A 15,012-nucleotide genomic window follows, 5' to 3' on the forward strand; every position below is an offset into this window, starting at 1 on the left:
GGTTCCTCAAAATATTAAAGATAGAACGACCCTACGACGCAGCAATAGCACTGCTAGGAATTGACCCAAGGGAGTCAATACAGGAGTGCTGATGCAGAGGGGCACTTGTACCCCAATGTTTACCGCAGCACTTTCAACAATAGCCAAGTTATGGAAAGAGCCCAAATGTCCATCGTTTGATGAATGGATAAAGATGTGGTTTATGCATACAATGGAATACTACTTGGCAACGAGGAAGAATGAAATCCTGCCGTTTGCAACAATGTGGACGGAACTGGAAGGTATTATGCTGAGTGAAATAAGTCAGTCGGAGAAGGACAGATACCATATGTTTTCACTCATATGTGGAACTTGAGAAACTTCACGGAAGACCATGGGGGAGGGGAAGGGGAAACATAGCTTCAGACAGAGAGGGCGGCAAACCGTAAGAGACTCTTAAATACGGAGAACAAACTGACAGTTTGAGCTGGGAGGAGGGGCAAATGGGTGACGGGCACCGAGGAGGGCACTTGCTGGGCTGAGCACTGGGTGTGGCATGTAAGTGATGAACCACAGGAATCTAGCCCTGAAGCCAAGAGCACGCTGCATACACCGTATGTTAGCTAACGTGGCAAGAAATTATATTCATAAATAAATAAGTAAACAATAAAAATAAAAACAAAGAAGATCCTTCAGAAAGGATGCACGGGCGACACATTTTCTGAGTCTTTCCATTCTAAAATGTTTTTATTCGGTGCTGCCAGTTGGATGCTAGTTGGGAGTCTAGATAAAAAACCAAGGCCCCCCCACACCTGGGCGTGGGCAGCCACGGACAGGGCGTGGCCTTGCCGAGTCCCAGCCTGGGCACCGGGGGCCATGCTGGAGGCGGGTCCAGGAGGATGAAAAACGGGGGGCCGGTGGGGGTGGACTGGTCTGGGCCCGAGGAGCCTGCAGGGTGTCCAAGGGGAGGAACCCGGGGGGAGATGGCCACGGGAGACGCCCTCGGGCCACAGGCAGCTGGGCCGCGGGCCGGAAGAGGTCTCAATGGCCCAGACACAGCCCCCTGACCACTGCCCATGTCTGTAACTTCGTCTGTAGGGAAGACAGAGAGGCTGGCCGGGCTGGTACGGGCAACAGATTTAATGTTGGGTTTTACGATATCCTGGCCCTGATGACTGTTGGCGGTTTATGCTGATGGCTTGTGAGTCATGGACACTGAGCAGAGCGGCGCCCCCACCATCTAGGCCCACCGCCTGCCCCGCCCTGGGCTCACAGGGAGCGCTGTGCGTGGAGAGCCCCTGCCCAGATCCCCAGGACAGCACAGAGGCAGACACACTTTGACCCCCAGAGAAGGCATGTGCTCGCCTGGCTCTTGCCCCTCAAAGGGGCTCAGCCCTGAGAGGCCAAGGCAGTGAACTGAGGCTCCCACGGGGCCCCACCCCAGGGCAGGTGAGGGTCCGAGTGAAGTCACGGTGGGTGCCACCTCTGGGGTGTGGGCTCCAGGACAAGGCCACAGTCCCAACTGTGCAGGAAATGCGGGCCTTGGGCCAATGCACATCTGGTGGTGGGCGAGCTGCTCACGACATGACCAGGAGGGAGTCACTTGGGCTGAGGGCTGAGGCCGCCAGGGGCAGCCATGGCTGGCGGGATCCCAGGAGCCACGCCGGCCGTGAGGAATGGCCGTGTGACCAGAGCCGGCCCGTGCCCTGCCTCGGCTCTCCTCTTAGGGCGCCCTGACGCCCTCCAACTCACAGGCTCGCCTGCTCAGTGACTCGAGGTGGCTGTGAGAAGCAGCAGATTCCCAGACCACACCGCGAGGTGTCCCAGCAGCAGCCCCTTGCCCATCCGAGGCCCAGGGCGGCCCGTGCCTTGGGTGGCCGGCCTCGGCCTGAGTCCCTGGCAGCCGAGCTTCCAAGGGGGCTGTGGGTAGACCAGCCTCACCCGCCCCGGGCATCGGGGCCCGGCCAGAGTCCACGGGTCAGTAGAAAGCCCCATACAGAGTGGCCACCTTCTGGAGGATGGTCTTGTGGTTGGCATACAGCGGGATGCGCCTGTCCACGACCTGCCATCGGACGGACATCCCGGGGTCACAGGCATGCAGGTGCTGCAAGGGCAAACGTAGGTCCTGACTCCCTCCTGAGCTGGCCCCGCCTCTGCCCCACACCCCAGAGCTGTGGCTGGGCTCAGAAGGGCCCGGTGGGGGGGGGGGGGTGACACACGCCCCTGGTCTCTGCCTAGGGCTGCCTCCCTGTATTCTTCTATCAAAGGGGAGAAAAAACAGCTACTTCAGGCATGACAGGAAATTCCCGCCAAGCTCTGAAAGTCCTTGACGAGAAAAGAGCAGGTGGCCTTCATCTCAGGTGTTCTGTCCTTTAAATCCAGTCTGGATTAGGGACGGTGGGACTGATATAAATGTGGAGACATTATCCCCATGAAGGCATGGGAACCAGCCTCCCCCAGGGAGTCCCGTCCGAGGGTCCCCATCCAGCCACCTGCTGGTGCCCTCTCGCCTCTCCCAGTGCCTCTCGGAGCCCTCTGCTCTCTGCAGCCCCCGCTCTCTGGTCTTGGCCAGCTCCGGCCCCCTGGGAGGCCAGGCAGACCCCTCCTGGAGGCCCCGAGTGACCCCCCCCCAGAGCTCACTCGCCTGCATCTCCCCCCCCCCCCCACAACCGGGAGCCTGCGGCCCAGGCCCATACAGAATTCAGCCTCTTCAGGTCCATGTCACTCTGGTCTGAGAAGTGGATGCTGACGGCCACGGTCTCAATCCAGGCGTTGTCCGTGTTCCTTGGGTCGTCCACGTACCCTCTGTATACCTGGGAGGCAGCGCAGGGGTGAGCCGGTCCGCCACGGCTTCCTCCCCGAGGGAGGGGCCCCATGCACGTCCTGCGCTCCATCCCGGCCCAGGGACACTGAGCACAGCCGTCCACTGCTCCCGGGGCCCCGCCGGGCTCTCTCCCTGCCCCGTGCCGCCTGCTCCCCAACGCCACCTCCCGCGTGCCCGACCCACCGCGGGGTCCGCGCCTCCCTCAGCGCCCTCCTGGTCTCTGGCTTGGCATCCACACCCGCCTCGACTGTCTTCGGGAGGATGAAAAAGGGACGGCGGACGTCACAAACATTGCACTAAGTGAAAGAAGCCAGACGCCAAAGCCGGCGTGCGTCCCGTGGGATTCCACTTACAGCCAGTGTCCTGAACAGGCCGGGACGCAGAACAGAACGCAGGTCAGTGGGTGCCAGGGAATGGTGGGGGGAAAGGCAATGACTGCTCATGGGGGATGGGATGTTCTGGAACAGGTGGGAGGTGACGGTGGCACAACATGGCCAATGCACTAAATGCCACTGACCTGTTCGCTCTAAAATGGTTAATTTTATGTTATGCTTCACCTCCATAAATAAACTACTTAATTCTTTTCTACAAAGAGACGGTGCTATTCCCTGGGGCACTGCACAGGACAGCCCTTATGAAATGACCAGGTTCACAGGTCGACACCCTAAATATCAGCGATCGCCTGTTTCATCCTAAGATAGGAGAGACACAGGACCAGTACCAACTCTGGGTCCACCGAGAGGACGTTCAAGAAATCATGACACAAATCGTTATGCGACCATGGAAAAGAGGAGGCAAATTTGTAAATATGAGCATTGCAAATTAAGTGAAAAAGCAAGTTACAGAGAAGCGTGTGCTGTGTGGCCCCGTTTTTATTAAGAGTGTATGGGTGTTCGAGCGCAGAGAGAAAACTGGCAACAGAGCCCGCGGCAGGCGTGTAAAGAAGTAAACAAAGTCTGGAGCGGGGCTCCTGTGGGTGAGTGTGAAGGGGCGTGTGTTACACCAGACGTGTAACGTACCACTTTCGTAACTAAGAAAAGACGGTGGAGAATACAGGCCCCCCGCCCCCACCCCCATCCAGGCCTTGGGGAGCCAGGCGCTGGCCCAATGCTCCCTCTGCCCTCGGAGACTCAGACACTGAGGTCCCCGTGCACCCACGTGCCCCAGGGCAAGAGTGTGTGTGGCGGAGGAGGCGGCCTGCCCCCCTGACCTGGAGAGAAGAAGGTCAGGGAGGGAAGGCAGGTGCCCAGGGACCAGAGCCAGACCATCCGGCTCACCCTGCAGCCCTCCCCACCAGCACACCGTGGGGGGCCGGGGCACACAGATGGGACCGCAGCAGAGAGGCCACCTTACCTCTGTGCCCTGCGTCAGCAAGTTCTGGAAGGAAGACCAGAACTCTCTACGGAGGACCTGCTTCAGCTTCCGGGGCAGTATGTCTCCTGGTTCCCGGGAGCCCTGGGCAGAGAGGAGGCAGGGGCAGGTCGGAAGGCTGTTCGGAGACCCACCTCCACTGGCCATCTGCCCAGAGTGGGCAGCAGGCCAGCCCCCTGGAGCCACAGGCAGATGAGTGTCTGGCCGTTTGGCTGTCTCAGGGCTGGAGTGACATTGTCCAGAGTGCACTGCCCACGTCAGCCTGTGTGGAGCAGGGGTGCGTCAGACCAGAGGCACAATGTTTGGGGAGTACGTGTGGGCGCCCATAAAGCAACATGCGCCCTGCCCTCCAGTGCCCTGGCCACCAGCAAAAGGGCACGTTTTAACTATTTGCTTGCATTCCCCTACATGCCGTCTCTCACCTCTGCTCCCCCAGGCTGAGCTCCCAGCCTCTCCCAACGCCACCCACCCCAGGGACATGGGCCCTGCACCTGCACTGCCCAGCCTCCACCCCTCCAAGAGACCCTGTTTGTTATTAACGTCTCTCGAAGTCCACATCACATCCATCTGCTTTGTCCCCTGAGACGCCTGTGCCCCCCAAAAGCTGCAGTGGTGGGGGGACCCATGCAGGGTCGGGGCTATAGGTGCACTGCTTGGAAGATGCCACCAGGGACTGGGCCAGTGTCCCACCCGGAGAAGCCAAAGTGCCCAAGAGGAAGGCTGAATCGTGCTAGAGACTCTCTCCCAGGGGGAGAGGGGCCAGCCCGATACCTGGTTCAGAGTGGTGCTCCTTCAGCTGGGGGGCACAGGGGATCGTGGCTGCAGGGCTGGAGCTGCCCAGAATCCTTGTTGCATCCTGGGGACCCAGTGGAACCACCACCCCACACATGCTCACCAACAGGCTGCCCCCAGGAGAGCGGCCACTGGGCCACGGTGGGTGCCGAGTTGGGTAAATCACGACTTCCCAGAAGCAGGCTCAGAGGAGAGGCTCCCAAATGGGGCTGCAGCCCAGATGCTGTGCACCGACCCAGAGCCTGTCAGGGAACGTGGTCCTCTTGCCAGGACCCCCAGAACATGGGTGGGAGTCGGGGCAGGCAGACTGATCTGGGAGTAACACCTGGGGGGCCCAGCCCGGGCCTTCTGCAGCCCAGTTATGTTAATCCCCACAAGGCCCCGGATGCATTCTGGCCTTCAGCCCTGCAACCAGCTGCCACTCCAGAGCTGAGGGGCCATATGCCCCCTCCTCCCAGCCCTGGCCCCTGTCCTGTCCTTAGGGCTCAGCTCAGGGCCGCACACAAAGAGGCAGGTGCCTGCCTGAGACACCTGCACGGGGAGTCATATTTGCCTCCAAGGCCATGAGCTCCTCGAGAACACGCAGCCTAGCCCCTGACGCAGCCGCAGTGCTGAGCCTGGTGCTCGGGACACGGTGCTCACCCCAGAGGGTATCTGAACCCGTTTTCACTACAGCAAAATGAGTAGACAGCAGGGAGAATCCCTCCTAAAAAGCCAAGTACCGGTTTGTCCTTCAGCACCAGGGACAGAGTCCAGAACTGCCCAGGGCGGGGACTGTAGGAGCAGGTGTTCCGTCGTTGGGTGGGATGGATGGAGGGACAGACGCTCTGGACAGACAGCTTGCATGGCTTACCCCTGGCAAGGCCCAGTGTTCTGAGAGGGAGTGCTTTACGACCAGCACTTCGAGCATTTTCTTTATGCTTTTCCTGCAGATGGCTCCACCCTGGTTCCGCCTCCACCTGTAAAAGGGGCAGCTCACAGGGACTCTGCGGTCAGCCCCCCCCACTGAGGAGGACACGGGGCGGACGGGGGCAACCCTGTCTCCTTTCCCAACATGGCTCCAGGGGAAGAACCGAGACGGGGACCATTAGGATGTCTTTCCTGCTTCCACACCACTGGAGGGACTGGAGTGGACGGGCCTTTGAGGAAAATACTTTTTTTATCACCAGCCTCAAAGAAGCACACAGCCTGGCCCCACCTGCTCCTCTCCTTACTCTGGAAATGCTGGGCGGGATTATGTGTATTTTCATCTTGTCTGTGGTCCTGGGCCCTGGCCATGGCTTTGCCCTCCTCCCAGAGGCCCACTAACCGAGGGGGGCCCACAAGGAAGCCAGGGCAGCTTCCAGGGGTAGGGACAGGCCTGGGCTTTTCCTAGGGGACAGGGACACCCCCGCCCTGCATCTCGGGTGCACTTACACTTATCCAGGCCCCACCATGAGCCTGGCACCACGTGCCACGTGCGATCTGTCCCCTCAGCTCTGAGCACGTGGGGAGGGGCCCGTGGGTGCCTCAGTGGCACACTCACCGGGTGATCACAGGCTGCAGCGTGTGGTTGGGTCCAAAGCAACAGAGGCTTCCACGTCCACGCAGTCCTGTGCGGCCCATGGGGTTCCTGGGGAGGACGGGTCTGCTTAGATTGCTGCCTGCATCTGGCGGGACCAGGTGGGGCCGTGGGCGGGGGCCACTCACGGGGCAGTGTGCCAACTCTACCTGGACCCGCCCTGGCCCAGGGCTCTCAGACCCCAGGCCGCTCTCCTCGGCGGGAGGCAGGGAAGGAGCCAGTATGTGGAGGCTGGGATAGGATCCCCTCCACCAGCCTGGCCGAATCTGCCTCCCCACCCAGGACTGTCCACCTAGGGACAAATCTTGTCCTTTAGGGACTCCAAGGGATGAGGCAGGAGATTCAGGTCACCTTGGAGTTGGTCGGAAAAGAAAGAGATCTCCTTGGGAGCAGAAGTCCAGCACAGGTGTTAATGTGGCCGTCCCGACCCCTAGAGACCGTGTGACCAGCCCATTGCGCCACACGACACGCGTCTGCATCCCAAGGCCTCACACATGCAGGGGCAGGGCCCGTGGGTCCCTCTGTGACTCTCCAGCCTGCTCTCTCCCACGGTACCACCTGTGTCCGCCCCATCGCACGTGGCCTCCTGCCACCGCGACTGGGACCAGGGACTCCGCGTTCACACCCCGCCGTCTCCCGCCACCTCCTTATACCACCTCTGGCCCCGTCTGCGGTCCCTCCCCTAATTCTCATGGCGCCTTCCTCTTCCTCCGGCCCCTGGTGCTGCACCCTGGGCAGAGGAGGTTCCTTTATCTCCAGGACCCCAGGCCGACACCCAGAGGTGCTCACCAAGTGACTGCCGGGTGTGACACCACCGTCACCAACATCTTGACATTGGGTGTACTCAGTGTACAATGGGACACGGTGCCCGTCCCCACAGAGCACAGAAGTAGGAAACACCACCGTCCCCTGACGCCACCCCGCTGGCCCCTCAACTCCTCCCTCTCAGGGCAAGCCTACTCTTTGTCAGAATCTGTGCAGATGGCGGGAAGTCACCAAGGGCACTCAGGGACGAGGGCCAAGCCCCAAGGCCAGCCGGGGTAAGCGTGCCTCCCCAGCTCCACGCCAGTGTCCTGGGAGACGCAGAGAGGGGTCTCATCGGGTAAGGCAGCGTTTTACGTGAGCATCTCTTTTCTTCCGCGTTTTGTTCACTTCTATCAGAAAGATGGCTAGTTTGCCAGGACAGGACGGCTGACCCCAGAAGCGAGCCCCACAAAGGCCCGGCTGACGCGGGATGGCGGGCGGCCGCACTCACAGAGGGAGCCCGTCCTGAACCACGTAGGCCCCGTGGAAGCTCCGCCGGTCTATGGGTCCGTCCACGGCGTTGTAGCTGATCCCGGACAGAGGCTCCAGGGCGCTGGGAAAAGCAGAGAAGCCATGTCCCCGTAAGAGAGGGCAGTGACCAGGACTGTCAGAGAGCCCCGTGTCTCTGGCAGGTGCCCCCAGCCAGGTGCCTCCCCAGAATGTCCCAGCCCTTGGGGAGGACAGGGCACCCTGCCCAGGCAGAAGGCAGGCCCTCACCCTGAGCTCCTTCTGGCCGTCACCCCGGAGCGCCTGCTGGTCCCCCACCCTCCCTCCTGCCCAGGGCCAAGGATGTGCACACTCACTTTCCCACGGGGTCCACCAAGCCCCTGTCCTTCCTGTCGTCTGTGTAAAAGGGCGGGTCGTAGATGAGAAACGCCGTCTGCACAAAGACGCCGGTCCTGCCCTCAGACTGGCACCCCCGACCACGGCTGGGGCCCCCGCAGCCCTCAGACTGGCACCCCTGACCACGGCTAGGGCCCTGCGGCCAGGATGACCCACAGCAGCACCTCTTCCTCAAAGCGCTCACGCCATGGACCCCGAGACAGACCCCAAAGTGCACAGGGTAGCTCTGAGCTCAGGCAGGCTGAGCGTACCACCCCCAGGGACCCAGCCGAGGGGGCTAGCGACGGCACTGGTGGTCCAGGGGAGCCCCCTGGATGGGGAAGGGGTCTAGGCTGGACTCCAGAGGGACTCCAGCTGGCAGAGACTGGGGAGAAGGAATGGAGGCAACAGCCTGGAATGTTCTAGAAAGGCCAGAGGGAAAGCCCGTGGGGGCAGGGAGGGCACACAGATGCTGTTGCCCTTCCTCTTCCTCCCTCCTCGATGCTATCCCTCAACTGCACTCACGAGAGGGGCAGCGACCAGTCCCTGGGGATGCTGGGGTCTGGGATGAGTGAGGCCACTGGAGGTAACGGGGCAGTCAGCTCCCTGTAGGGTCAGCAGCCCGCTGGGCGCCCAGCTCCACTACCTCTAGCTGTGTGGTCCTAGTGACTCAGTTTCCCCCTCTGCCCAGCACGTCCCTGTGAGGCTGCACAGGCTTGTCCACCTGGCGCCTGGCCGTGTCCAGAACACGGGGCACCTCTGGCCCGGTGGGAGAGCACCAGGACCCGCACTCACCTCCCAGGGCACCTTCTCGTTGGGCACGGGGAAACGGGTGACGTGGGAGTTGGGGTACAGGAGGTGCCGGGCGTTCACGTGGTGGGTGTCGCCCACGTCCTCCTCCTCCTGTCTGCCGTCCGGCTCGAGGTCCTGCCCCTCCGAGGCCTTCTGGGGTGCTGGGAACAGCCACAGGGAACCGTGGGCAAAGCCGGGCCCCAGCTCAGGCACCTGGCCCACAGGACAGGGGCGTCCTCGATGGTCCTTTCCCCAGAACTGGGCCACCTCCGCCTCCCCGAGACCAGACTGAACACCACCAGCCCCGAAGTGGGGCTCCCCACTACGGCCCTGGGGGGACAGAGATCTGGGGTCGGGCAGTGTCCCCCCAGCCAGCACCTGCCTCCTTGTGTGGCTGCCCCAGAGCTCTCGGTAATTAGCTGGACTCACGGCCCTTACAGAAGCCCATCTGGCTAGGGAGGGCACGTGTGCCCCCTCCGGGGTCGGCACCGCCCCAGGAGGGCCAGTCTTGCCCATTTCTTGGCTGGCTGCAAACTTAGAAATATGGACTCTGGGGGGCCAGCTGGGTGGCTCAGTCGGTTGTGTCTGACTTTGGCTCAGGTCACGTCTCACAGTTCGTGGGATCAAGCCCCATGTTAGGCTCTGTGCTGACAGTGCGAAACCTGCTTGGGATTCTCTGGCCCTCTCTCTGGCCCTCCCCCTGCTCACCCCTTCCCTCTCTCCCTCTCTCTCTCTCTCTCTCAAAAATAAATAAACATTAAAAAAAAAGACATACGGACTATGGTTTCTGCCACCCGGTCTGGGTCTTGGGCACATCCTGGAGCGGCCCCTCCCGTATAGCATGATGCGCAGGCCCCCTCTCAAAGCCCCCCACCAGGTCCAGTCAGGGGCTCGGTTGTGCAGGGCCCCTGCTTCTGTGGGGCAGTCTACCCTCCCCCAGGCCCATGGGACCCAGGAGCAGCTCAGTCGGCCTGCCCCCAGCCCCCGCCAGAATCCAGCCTGCTGCCTCTCCTCCCCACAGACCCCCAGATTCAAGTAGGTACCAGCTGCTGGCAGGGCCGCGCACTCACCCGGGGCGGGGATGCCCTCCTCTGAACCGAAGCCGCCGTCCCTCAGGGCCTTCATGACCCAGTGCAGCGCTCTGGACGTCTGGGCCACCTGGAAGGCACATCCCAAGCAAGATTTGGTCCACGCCTGCCTCCGTACAGCACACCCAGCCCTCCACTGAACCGGCGAGGGCACTATGGGAAGGCTGCAGTGACCCCACGGGCATCAGAGCCTGCCCTGCTTCCCTCGGTGTCACAGGCAGTGCCCACCCGTGAGACGCAATGGCCACTGGGACTGGACACGGCAGAGGCCGCTGAACCATCCTGAAGCCACAGTAAGACAAACCTGAGCCGCAGGAAGGTGGTGCGTGACTGCCCACCGAGGCTCCCCATGGTTCTTGCTCCTCCCAGAGCAAAGAAACTCCTGGAAGTCAAACATGTTCAACTACGGGAGATGGTGGGAGCCAGGGGACCAACGGGGCCAGGAGAACGCAGTTCAGCAGCAGCTGCGCCCGTTTGGGAGGGTGTCAGCAAGGCAGGGACGCACAGGGGAGAAGGCAGTCGGGGCAGACCCCCACGTACAGTGGTCCCAGGGCAGGGGCTGGCTCACGGTGGGCACCCCACCATCACAGGGCCGAGTGGCTCGCCCCCACCTGACACAGCAGAGCTGGGAAGAGACAAGATTCCTGTGACAGCATGTGGGGCTCAGGTGTTGCCTGCTGGGAGGCTGCTATGGGCAGCAGGGGTGCTCATAAGAAAGCCCCCAGCAAGAGGGGCAGGGACCCAACCTCCTCCCAGTCCACCCCTCTTATTCTGAAGGCCCGAGGCCTCCCTGACCGCCAGCCCCTGCATCTGCCTTGATTGCTGCACTTACTAAACCATACTGTGACAATGGGCATTTATGTCTGTGCCCCCCAGACTGCAAATCTCTGAGGGGGAGGCAATGCCTGTTTGCCTTGATGTTCCCCAGGCCAGCCCTGGATGTGGCATGGACGAGGGGCATAGGAAACATGAAATGGCGGATGGATGGGTGGTGAATGGATGAAGAGAGGGAGGGAGGGAGGGGGGAAGGAGGGAAGGAAGGAAGGAAGGAAGGAAGGAAGGAAGGAAGGAAGGAAAAATGGATGGGAGGAGGGAGGAGAGAAGGAAGGAAGGAAAGATGGGAGGATGGAAGGATGATGGATGGACGGATGGGTGAAGAGATGTTCAAGCACCTGAGCCAAGCTGGCCTGCAAGGTCATAGATAACTCTCAGATGTGAGGCTGCTCAGGGCTGCCTGTCTCAGCTGCAGGACTTGGAGCCCAGCAGGCGTGGCCCGACTGGTGGGGGGACCATCAGTGGGCATTGATGGGGGACGAGTGGGGCAGAGGCTGTTCATCGACTGCCTGCTGCCTGTTGGCGATGTCCTCTGAGCTCCCCCTCGTGCAGAAGCATCAGAACCTTGACCCAACGTTCCAACCGTCTGGGGCTGGTCTGAGACGTCCACACGCTTCCTGATGTTACTCACCCCAGTGCTCCACCCAGACGTTCAAACGCATCTTGCTGCCCTGGGGCCCTCCCTCCCCAACAGCATCCGTGGTTAGCCTGGGAAAGCAGCCGCAGGCGTTTGGAATTCCCACAGCTTCTGTATGTGGAGTCCTGCAGCCATGGTCACCTCGGAGGACAGCTCTGAGGAGGCCAGAGCTGGGGAGGAGAGCGGCTCCCTCAGAGCAGCCCATGGTGTAGACGCCCCACAGGGCAGGGTGGTGAAGCTCAGTGGGGAAGTGTTTGGCAGACCGTTCTGGAGGGCAAAGAAGGCACCTCTTCCGGTTGGGAACGATGGCCCCAACATCCCCCAGCTCCTTCTCCTGGCCGTTTCCCCAGCGTGCTCATCCTCGGAGCCCCTGCACCAGAGCGGTGCCCCGGCCAGGCAGATCCATGACCCGGAAACAGAGGCGCTGGCCTGGAACTCACCTGCTCCTCCAGGGAGGCCAGTCTCTGCTCCATGGAGCCTGAGCGCTTCAGACTTTCCATTTCCAGCAGGTCCACCATGGTGCTGACCCTGAAAGAACACCCAGCTGAGCCCGGCCGGGCCGGCCCCAGGGGCCTGGATGTCGAGGATACACAACGCTAGTCTGTAGGTGTGAGTCCCTACCTGGGACCCCTTAACTTCAGGCACCTTCCCCTGAATCTGAAAGTATTTATAACCCGTTTCTGTATAGAAGGAACACTGCCCACGGCCCCAAAGGGGAAGATCTTCCAGCAAGAGGACGCCCCCAGCTCACACAGCCACACTGCCAGCCGTGGGAGCATCGCTGGGAGTCACACAGGGATGAGCAGTCCTCCCTTTGATTTGCTGACAGGCCGCTAGACAGCCAAGTGCAAAGATCAAAGCTGCTTCTGGGCACCGATGGGTTCGGGGGATGGGCAGGGCCGCTGTTTGGGGAACGTCTGTTTGGGTTTGTCTTATTTGGCCACCACATGGGGACGTCACCCAACTTTGGCTGCCAAGTGTATAGGCAAGGGATCCCGTGGCCGAACGCCACTCAGACTCTCCTGCCTGGCTGTGCCCGGCGTTTCCTACTTCTCCCCTCAAGGGCACCTTCAGAGAACGCTCGTAGTAACAAAGTCAGCAGCCCCTTCAGTGACCAGTGGGTACTGAGCTGGGCCCGGGACCCACTGTGAACAGTTCTCGGGGGGCGGAGGGGGACGCAGTTTACTCCCCCCTTCACCACGTGTTCCCCAATCCCACAAAAGCCACGGAACCGCTTCCTGCCGTGTTCCCCAAGTCAGCCTGCGGATATGCTGTGTGGTTACTGGAGAGAAGGTGACGGGGTGGCTTTGGACCCCTGTGACTCAGTCCCCATGACAAGCTTGTCAGAGACCCCACCTCATCACCAACAAACTCCTACCCCCACCCCCTTTGTAGGTGCATGTGGGGGTCAGCTCAGCTCAGCTCCGGGCCTGTGGGGCCGCACAGGCCATGCTGCCTCCCTGGGCCTCGGAGCCCTCACCCGACCAGGGAGAGCAGGTAGGTGGCTGGTGCAGGGCAGCATGACCCCCTGCGTCTCCAGCCGAGACGCGCACCCACTCTCCACGTGCCCTCCCTCTGGCACGCTCTGGAAGCCGTGCCAGGCGATGGCTGCCATCATTGGCTCCAGCCCACCGATGAGCTGAGAGACACCCAGCAAGGCAGGTGCACAGCTCTGAGGAGAGGGTGCTCGCCTGCCTGCAGGGAGCCCGCCCGCTGGCTGTCCCCCCCCCCCGCCCCCACCAGGCGGCAGGACGCCCCTCTCCCTGCACGGCCCACGGGACTGCACCAGGGCCAGGAGCTGCCATAGCCACATGGCACGTGTCCCCTCCTCTCCTGGCCCGGGGAGAGACACAGGACCAGCAGGACCAGCTCCCCCACCCCTGCCTCCTAAGGAGGTCAAGGCCTCCCCACCCCGCGAGATCCGGGCTTCCCAAGGGGGGAGCCACGGGTCAGCTGGAGGACACAAGCTTCCCGCCCCAGGAGCAGTGCCCGGGCCTCTCCCCCAGGTGGGCCGTGTCCCCGGTGCGACTTGGGGCCGTGGGGGTTTCGCGCGCCCCTGGGCTGCCCCGGCCTCCTGTACTTATTGCCAATGTCTTGAATCTTCTGCTCCGGCCTCTGCTTCTGCTGGTACTGCTGGTTCTGCAGGTAGCTCTCTTTCAGGTAGATCTCCCAGGACAGAAGGGCGGCCTCCTCGTTCTTCTCCAGCTTGCTCTCTGCGGGCGCAGGGGGGCGGACAGACGGGGCCTGAGCGCCGCGTGCAGGGGACACGGGAGGCTCTGGCGGGGAGGGGCCCTGACGGGGAGGACCCCGCCCCACGCCCGTCCGAGGGTCTGCACGCCTGCTGAGCCAACAGGGTTCTAGAAGGAGCAGCCACGCTCACCCACCGGCCCCCCGACCGCACCCCAAGCCAGCGGAGCGCGCCGCCGGGGACGGCGCAGGCGGCCTTACTGAGCTGCTTGCGCCGCCTGGCGGGGATCTTCAGGACCACCCTCTTGATGAAGAGATGCAGGTGGCTGAGGAGGATGAAGGGGGGCGGCGCGGGGGGCCTGCCCTGGTACTCCTCTATCAGGTCGTGACGCTGGAACTTCCAGATCTGGTCCGTGTGCTCCTGGACCTGCTGGAATGTGTAGCTGGCGGGAGGCAAGGAGAGCGCGGGTTACAGGAGACCCGGCCGGCGCTGCGAGAAGGACCCGCCCACCGCGCTCTCAGGGGGGCGAGAAGGACCCGCCCACCGCGCTCTCCAGGGGGGCGAGAAGGACCCGCCCACCGCGCTCTCCGGGGGCGAGGAGGACCCGCCCACCGCGCTCTCCGGGGGCGAGAAGGACCCGCCCACCGCGCTCTCCGGGCGCGAGAAAGACCCGCCCACCGCGCTCTCCGAGCGCGAGAAGGACCCGCCCACCACGCTGCCCAGGGGCAGGAAGGACCCGCCCACCGCGCTCTCCGGGGGGCGAGAAAGACCCGCCCACTGCGCTCTCCGGGGGCGAGGAGGACCCGCCCATCGCGCTCTCCGGGGGCGAGGAGGACCCGCCCACCGCGCTCTCCGGGGGGCGAGAAAGACCCGCCCACCGCGCTCTCCGGGGGCGAGGAGGACCCGCCCACCGCGCTCTCCGGGGGGCGAGGAGGACCCGCCCACCGCGCTCTCCGGGGGCGAGAAGGACCCGCCCACCGCGCTCTCCGAGGGCGAGAAGGACCCGCCCATCGCGCTACCCGGGGGCAGGAAGGACCGCCCACCGCGCTGCCCGGGGGGGCCCTCACTTGAACATGGCGATGAGGAGGTTCAGCAGCAGGATGTTGGTGAAGAGCAGGTACAGGCAGAGCAGGATGACCGTCAGCCACTCGGGGAAGGCAGGCTCGTGCCGGACGGCATCGCTCTCCGGGCACTTGGGCTTGTAGGGATCTGTGCCATTGGGGCTGCACTGGTCCAGGCTGAAGTTCACACCTGGCGGGGGGGGGGGGGGGGGGGCGGGGCGCAGGGAACAAAGACAGCCAACACCGAGTCACCAGAGTC

At 62.7% G+C, this 15,012-nt stretch overlaps 1 protein-coding gene and 1 non-coding gene across 23 annotated transcripts in view; both read right to left on the minus strand.

Annotated features, from left to right (window-relative positions):
* Nucleotides 1-707: 707 nt before the first annotated feature.
* The window catches only part of TRPM2 (transient receptor potential cation channel subfamily M member 2), a 54,487-nt gene continuing 40,182 nt past the window's right edge, over nucleotides 708-15,012 (minus strand). For 13 of the 22 annotated variants that reach the window (XM_045501171.1, XM_045501169.1, XM_045501176.1 and 10 more), the window contains 14 exons: nucleotides 14,760-14,943; nucleotides 13,953-14,134; nucleotides 13,585-13,717; nucleotides 11,945-12,032; nucleotides 10,338-10,415; nucleotides 10,016-10,103; nucleotides 8,949-9,106; nucleotides 8,135-8,211; nucleotides 7,783-7,884; nucleotides 6,492-6,578; nucleotides 5,820-5,925; nucleotides 4,157-4,258; nucleotides 2,676-2,792; nucleotides 708-2,083 (listed from right to left, as the gene is read on the minus strand). In XM_045501171.1, coding sequence (XP_045357127.1) covers nucleotides 1,958-2,083; nucleotides 2,676-2,792; nucleotides 4,157-4,258; nucleotides 5,820-5,925; nucleotides 6,492-6,578; nucleotides 7,783-7,884; nucleotides 8,135-8,211; nucleotides 8,949-9,106; nucleotides 10,016-10,103; nucleotides 10,338-10,415; nucleotides 11,945-12,032; nucleotides 13,585-13,717; nucleotides 13,953-14,134; nucleotides 14,760-14,943 — 1,628 coding nt within the window. In that variant the 3' untranslated portion in view covers nucleotides 708-1,957. Of the gene's footprint in view, nucleotides 2,084-2,675; nucleotides 2,793-2,986; nucleotides 3,051-4,156; nucleotides 4,259-5,819; nucleotides 5,926-6,491; nucleotides 6,579-7,782; nucleotides 7,885-8,134; nucleotides 8,256-8,297; nucleotides 8,407-8,948; nucleotides 9,159-10,015; nucleotides 10,104-10,337; nucleotides 10,416-11,944; nucleotides 12,033-13,584; nucleotides 13,718-13,952; nucleotides 14,135-14,759; nucleotides 14,944-15,012 lie in introns of those variants that run through there. The other 9 variants (XM_045501179.1, XM_045501181.1, XM_045501180.1 and 6 more) reach the window with 9 other exon arrangements.
* On the minus strand, nucleotides 5,790-5,866 carry LOC123576292. Its single transcript, XR_006701300.1, has one exon. It is a non-coding gene; the product is annotated as a Z6 small nucleolar RNA (small nucleolar RNA).

Source organism: Leopardus geoffroyi, chromosome C2 (assembly GCF_018350155.1).
Source record: "Leopardus geoffroyi isolate Oge1 chromosome C2, O.geoffroyi_Oge1_pat1.0, whole genome shotgun sequence".
NCBI classification, from domain to species: domain Eukaryota; kingdom Metazoa; phylum Chordata; class Mammalia; order Carnivora; family Felidae; genus Leopardus; species Leopardus geoffroyi.